This window comes from Tasmannia lanceolata, unplaced genomic scaffold (genome assembly GCF_043159265.1).
Source record: "Tasmannia lanceolata isolate RefF3 unplaced genomic scaffold, GAP_Taslan_0.1 ptg000006l, whole genome shotgun sequence".
NCBI lineage: Eukaryota > Viridiplantae > Streptophyta > Magnoliopsida > Canellales > Winteraceae > Tasmannia > Tasmannia lanceolata.
Window position 1 is genome coordinate 5,456,595 of NW_027518683.1, and position 6,768 is coordinate 5,463,362.

At 39.5% G+C, this 6,768-nt stretch overlaps 1 protein-coding gene across 1 annotated transcript; it reads right to left on the bottom strand.

The window, feature by feature from the left end:
- Positions 1–349: 349 nt before the first annotated feature.
- LOC143879405 (protein NRT1/ PTR FAMILY 5.8-like) lies at positions 350–6,441 on the bottom strand. Its single transcript, XM_077381780.1, has 4 exons — positions 5,889–6,441; positions 4,852–5,069; positions 2,782–3,290; positions 350–1,243 (listed from the first exon to the last, which is right to left on the bottom strand). The coding sequence occupies exons 1-4, from the start codon at positions 5,962–5,964 to the stop codon at positions 403–405; spliced, it is 1,644 nt and encodes a 547-aa protein (XP_077237895.1). The 5' UTR covers positions 5,965–6,441; the 3' UTR covers positions 350–402.
- Positions 6,442–6,768: the final 327 nt, after the last annotated feature.

Genomic DNA, 6,768 nt, shown 5'->3' on the forward strand with positions numbered 1-6,768 from the left:
TAAGTTTAGGTTCTTGACAGTTCCAGGGGAGAAGTTAAGAAGACCCAGTCGATTACCCAGAAATCACATTAATCTTGTTTTTTGATTGAGAACCCTAGAGCAAAACAATCCCCTTGGCAAAGATACCCATTAGGCCATTAGGCCTAGGTTTCAGACGTTCTGGGTATCTTGCATTATATTATCTTGGCTTATTGTGGAAGTTGTTGGGCTGCCCCCACATATCGTAATGAACCATGTAAATGGCATGTTCTCAATTGTGTTTTTTGTCTGATGTCTCTGTTTATGTTTCCATCGAACCCTAGATCGTCTGTTTTCACAACATTCTTTAAACATTGGTTAACGTGCAATAAAATTAAAACAGGTTACAGAACTGCCACAAATATATAAACAATAGAAATGTGTTCATCTACTGCTCTCAGTAATAATGTTCCTACCACTGTAATTCTTAGACAAGCTTACAAACAATAACAAGCTTATAGTACTTGACAGAACCAAAAGCCAATAGTATTTGTCTAGCCTAGCTTCCCTCATGTCATCAGAAAACCAGCTATTCTGCCCACTTAAACTGGTGACCAACTCAATGACTGAGATTAGAATGGCACTAAGAAAACTTCCAAACCCAAAGACACTAAGGTATAGAGCAATCCCTATGCTTCTCATTCTACTAGGCACTTGGGTATAGAAGAACTCTTGCATTCCAACCACTGTAAAAACATCAGAAATTCCCAAGAGAATGTATTGAGGTAACAACCAAGTAATGCATAGAGGTACTGTTGGTGTTTGTGATTGATCAAACCCAATCCCCATTTTTCTACTAATCTCGAGCCTCTTGGATTCGACAAGTGCAGCCACAACCATGGCAATAATTGAAAGAACCATCCCAATCCCCATCCTCTGTAGAACAGTAATCCCTTTATCATCTCGAGTGATTAGCCGTATAATTGGGATTATTAACTTGTCATATAAAGGCATTAGCAATACTATGGAGATGGTTATGGCGCTTTGGAGTGTTGCCGGAGGGATCACAAAGTTGCTTCCGATATTTCGCTTCATTGTCATTCCTTGTTTTGTGAAGAACGTCGTTGGTTGTTGAAAGATAACAGCGAACATTAGAAGCATTGCCCAAATGGGCAATAGCTTAAATATGGCTTTAGCATCATCGTGCGGAGTATCCCCATTGTTAGAGGACTTTATCAAGCTTTCTGACTCATCGGAATTGTCTTGAAGCTGCTTATCTTGCAATCTAGAAAAAAAAAACACTTGAATTAGATTCTCCTAAATTATGGCCTTTCATCAATTGTTTATAGCTAAGAAAAATAACACGAGAACTTAGAGAATGCATTCATGTACATGTAGCTTAATTTCACTCAAGCAAGGAGGACAACCAAACACACACATGTACACAATGAAACAACAGAGACAGGGAAGTAGTAGAAGTTGTAGAGTTGGAGATTTTAGAAGCCACAAAGAGACAAATTAGAAGATGATGATACGCACATGTGTGCATTCGCGCTCGCACGCGTGTGTGTGGTGGGGGTAGGCACTTAACCAACACATCAAAATTAAGCCTCAGGGCTGATGGAACGAGTTAGGGTAGGCCCTTTAAACATGTCACATACCACGTTGGGTCCCACCTAGTTTGATACCTAGGCAGCCCTGACTTAGGACGGCAACAGAGAGACCTTAAGCTTAGGTTTCAATTATATTCCTTGACATTCCTATGCTTTCCTACAATAGGGGTAACTTTGTAATGGGGATATCCCGGGGTACCATCGGAAGCAACAACCCCAAGCACAAAATAAGGGTAACTTTGTCATATAATTTTTTTTCTATTTTCTGTGTTTGAGTGAAACTGTTATACTAGGATTCCCATCAGGCCTTGGTCATAGACCTTTTGAGTATGTTGGACCTTTGCTAATCATTGCATAGAGTGGAAGATCTTGGATCACCTTCACTACATTATGAACCATGTAAATCTCGTGTTCTTGATTTTGTTTTCAATATAATTTATTTGTTTGTTTGTGTTCTTTCTTGCCCTAAATCTATGGTTTTCACAATACCTATATATCTGTGTAATATTAGAGAAAATTTATGAATGTTTAGAGAGATGCTTGCACCAGGTCCAACATAGACATAAATCACATGTCCAACATTTAACGAAGCCACTACAAGAAAACCCCTTATAGCGATGGAAAATTTTCCATCGCGATAGACACTTTTTTTTTATGAATGATATCGCTATAGACACTTTATAGCCCCGGGTTTTGGTTCAGTTGTCATTTGTACACATTGGTAATGATTATAAAATTCCGTTCGCTATTATGAAAGCATTAGCGACGGTTCTATGTGACCCATCGCCGGGTCGGATTTTATTAACAAAATAAACGGCACGTTTGGCTAAGGCTAACATGAATTTTGTTTCATGATAAATCCATGTCTCCAAGTGGTGGGAGAGCCGGAGAGGGACAGGGCGGGTGAAGTGGGTGTCTCCAAGTGAAGAGGAGTGCTAAAAATGAGGAAACAAAAAACTCTACTCAAAATAGGATCAACTTTTTCCTAATTTTTAGCTTCTCAGGCTAATCTCAATCATTTATCCTCTCAATTTTCTTTCTTTCTCCCACTGCCCTACTCCTCTCTCACCACTTGGAGACATCAATTTATCATGAAAAAAAAAAAAAAATCCTCGCTGCCAGATATGGCCAAAGTGTTTTTTTTTTTATATTTTAGTTAACAATGCATTTGAGAAAACAAGATTTCTATAAAATAAAATACCAATCTTACTCGAGCTCAATGACGTCGGCATCCTTTGGTGACAAGCTGGTTCTTCCAGTCATCATCTTTCTTGCAGCTTCTTTGGCGGTTCGAATCAAGGTCTCAATAGGCTTATCCATGACTTTGTCCTTCTTATGCAAATAGAAACTGGTACCACAAGAGAAACATCCAATGGACGCGGACATGGCAATGGTAGGGATGGCAAAACCCCATCCCCAACCAAATGTATCCTGAATATAAGACATGAGAGAAACACCCAAGAGGCTGCCAATACAAATACCAAAGTACCACCATTGGAAGAACAAGCTCTTCTTCTTGTTACTGTTTTCATCCTCTTTACTGAGAGGCAGCTCATATGCCTCATTCTCCAATTGGTCTGCTCCAAAGGCTTGCAAGGAGGGGTTGTACCCACCTTGGCCTATAGAAATCAAATAGAGGGAGAAGAAGAGGGAAGAAGAAGAAGCGGCTAAAGGAGTCCATGCCCACAAGAGCGCAGATGAAGTCAATGCAACAAGCCCCTGTGGGAAAAAGCAAGAACAATCAGTATTGTGTGAATCTTGATAATAATTTTCCAATATCTTAGTTAAGAGACATTCACCCTGATGTTTTGATTTGGCACCTCTTTCTCTCATTATTAGCTTCTTCTTAGTTACAACCTTAATGTTTTAAAATTCTCTATTAGGTATTGAGAGCTTTTTGGGAACTATAATATCTTTTGATAGCTTGTTAAAAAGGGCGATGACATTTTCACCCTCCTACATTACGCAAGCGCCCCCCTTTTAACGTGAATTGACGTCAAAAAGTGTTAAAGTTGCCCACTGTTCATGTTAACTTACCAACTTCTCCAAAAGCTTAAGCTATTGGAGAAAGGAGTTATTTATCTTTTATACTTTAACACTCCTCCGCACGTGTGGTCCCACTATGGGCCGACCATCGCATGTGGATTTTTGCTATTTGGGAGGTTTGAACTCGAGACCTTTGGCCCTGATAGTCTGATACCATGTTAACTTACCAACTTCTCCAAAAGCTTAAGCTGTTGGAGAAAGGCGTTATTTATCTTTTATACTTTAACAATTCATGTCAAATCATGGTATAAGGGGGGTGCATGTGTATTGAGGGGGAGTGAAAATATCATCTCCCTTAAAAAAGTGTAAAACAAGATGATTCATCCCATGATCAAAACAAGACATAGTCGTGCAAATATCAGTCCCCAATATTTACTTATTATTTTCTACTAGTGGCATGAGTGTAAAATAATGGGCCCCACCCCATCAAAACATTAGTATTAAGATGATGGCCGCACCCTCTGCATGAACTCTGGCGGAGATCGGGCAGGGACCTACCCCGTCAAAACATGAGGCAAAATGGGGGCCCCACTTGATGCATGTGTTTGAGTATGGTTGGTGGGACCTGCCCTATCAATCACATGTTGTAAAATGGTGGGTTCCACCTTATGCATGGATTTGGACAGAGATGGTGGGCCCACTTATGGGTGTAAAATGGCGGGGCCCACCTTATGAGTGGATTTAGGGGAGAGGAGGGTCCGCATCTGGGTGTAAAATGGTGCCCCCCCCCCCATGCTATTCATGGGTGTAATCAAAATACATGTTGTAATGGTGGGCCGCAATCATGCTATGCATGAGGTGTAAAAAAAATTCCATCCAAAAATTTTCATGGAAAAAGTTTTCCAAAAATATTCATGAAAAGAAAACTAATGACCATGGATGCCCATATAAGTCAGTACGGGCGGTACCGCCCTTGATATTTGATCCAACAGAAGCGCACTTTTAAAGATGTTGCTGCTGGATCAAATATATGTCAAGGGCGGTACTTCTTGGGGTACCACCAATACCGACTTGTATGTGTATTCACCATATAATTTCTCATATTATTGATAGATAGCTAGATATTCTCATTTCTCAACTTCTTTAATTAGTTATTCAGAAAAGATTGAAGTAGCTTGAGATTGGAAGCTGAAAATGATGAAGTGAAGAAAAATCATTCGATACCCAATCATAGTAAAGTTTCGTATAATTGAAATGAAGAGTTATTGCTAGTTTTGTGAATGAAAATCTTTACCAAAACATAGAGCAAAGACGAGAACAAGATAGTGGAATATCTATCCCAATAAGAGTCAGCAAGGATTGCCCCCACAAGAGGAAGCATCGATGTAACCCCACACCAGCTGTTTACGCTCTTGGCTGCAGAAGATGTGCTCATCTTCGTTACATCCGTCAGATAAGTCACTAGATTGGAAGCCACGCCCTTGTATGCAAACCTCTCCACACTCGCCACCACTACAATCAAAACAAAACCCACCTAGTAAAATGCTCCCATTATACATAAAATCAACTCTAGCCATCAAATTCTAAATTATGGTTGCTTTTGGACTATCCGAAATTGCAATTTAGGGCTATTTAGATTGTAATCTTTAAGCTGCCGTGTCAAACATTAACCTAAATTGCACTTTGGGTGAGTCAAGATTCAAGTTTATAGATTTCTTGAACGCCTTGCACTCTGATTTCAACAAATCTAAAAAAGCTAAATTGCACTTTAAGTGCCACCAAAATTGATCCTTATTGGTGATTTGCATGTAAGACCACCTTAATTTTACAAAGGAAAGATTTAAGCCTCTTTGGAAGCCATTAATTATATCATTTCTAAAGACTATTATAGAAATCATTTGCACATGATTTTACTTTAGCTTCAAAACCATTTCCATATCATATGATAATAATTTATAAGTATCAAAAGAGGCCCTCAATTTGATGAAAATAGTAGTCAAGAGATGCAAATCCTAGTCGACTTGGTGCGACTCGATCAAGTACTCAGTTGACTCAGACAAGAACTCGACCTAGGCAAAAGGGAGTAGACTTGGGTGGTTTAACGATGACCCTGAGGAGTTTTGAAACTATGGTTAAAAACTTAATTGCATGAGGCAATCATTAACTCGGCTGAGCTGACCGGGTCTTAGTCACTCCAGAATTAATCAAAAAGTTTGAAGAAATTAGTGAAAAACTGATTCGATCCATACCACTACCGCTGGACAACTCTATGTTCAAGTCGAAGTATAATTTCGCAGTTATTAGAATTGAAAAGGTTGAGAACTTATTTACCAATGATGAGAACACATGACATGCTAAGTCCCCTTGATCCTTTTTCGTCGGCCATGTTATAAACATTCTTCATCATAAAAAAGAAACCTACGGTAGAGAGACCCCTTTCCCTTCCTCCTCCCCTTCACCTCAGAAACTGAAACTGAAACAAACCCACATCTTCTTTCCACCCATTGGTATCAAAGAAATGCTTGTGTTCAATCAAGCCATTATTAGAATCTAGCTACACCTTTTTGTTTGTTGGTGCAGTAACTTAGTGGCCTTTAATAGCTCCATGAAATTTCTTTGAGAAAGTGGAATCCTTAGGTGGTCACTAAACCTTCGTATAGTAAAATATTTTACTAAGAAAAGGCTAAGATGCCGTGAGAGGAGAGGCAAAGGAATGTGTCATGTTTTGAATGATTGCTCCAACCATGGTCACCCAGGAAGGAAAATACACTGCCCCAGGCATCATCGTTTTTCGAGTGACATGCCGCAGCTTGACACATGGCATCTCTTACATTGTGCCACATGTATCAACATGAGGAAGAAGGTTTCATTGGCTGTTTCAATTATGGCTCCAAAGTACTATTGTTTTCATTTATTCGTCCAAAACCCTAACAAAAAAAACGTAGGGAAGTGATATTTACACCCCTTTTGATCACTAGGGACACCCAATGTCAGTGTATCAATGGCAAAAAGGGGCCTAATGTACTTGATGTCAGAAAAATCCAGAGACTTTGATTGCAATGTACACTGTCAATGGGTGTCCCTGGTGATCAAAAGGGGCGTAAATATCATTTCCCAAAAACGTATGGTCGTCTAAAATTAGAATATGATGAGGTCATTACAGTACACCAAAGGCAAATGACGACAGCCACTATGAAACCAACTTGGAGTC

Excerpts from the sequence above, each read along its gene's own strand:
- LOC143879405 (XM_077381780.1), bottom strand. The coding sequence starts at position 5,964 with ATGATGAAGAATGTTTATAACATGGCCGACGAAAAAGGATCAAGGGGA. Across the intron at positions 5,070-5,888 it reads GTCATGTGTTCTCATCATTG|TGGTGGCGAGTGTGGAGAGG; the intron begins GTAAATAAGTTC and ends TTTTGATTGTAG. Across the intron at positions 3,291-4,851 it reads CGTCTTTGCTCTATGTTTTG|GGGCTTGTTGCATTGACTTC; the intron begins GTAAAGATTTTC and ends TTTTTCCCACAG.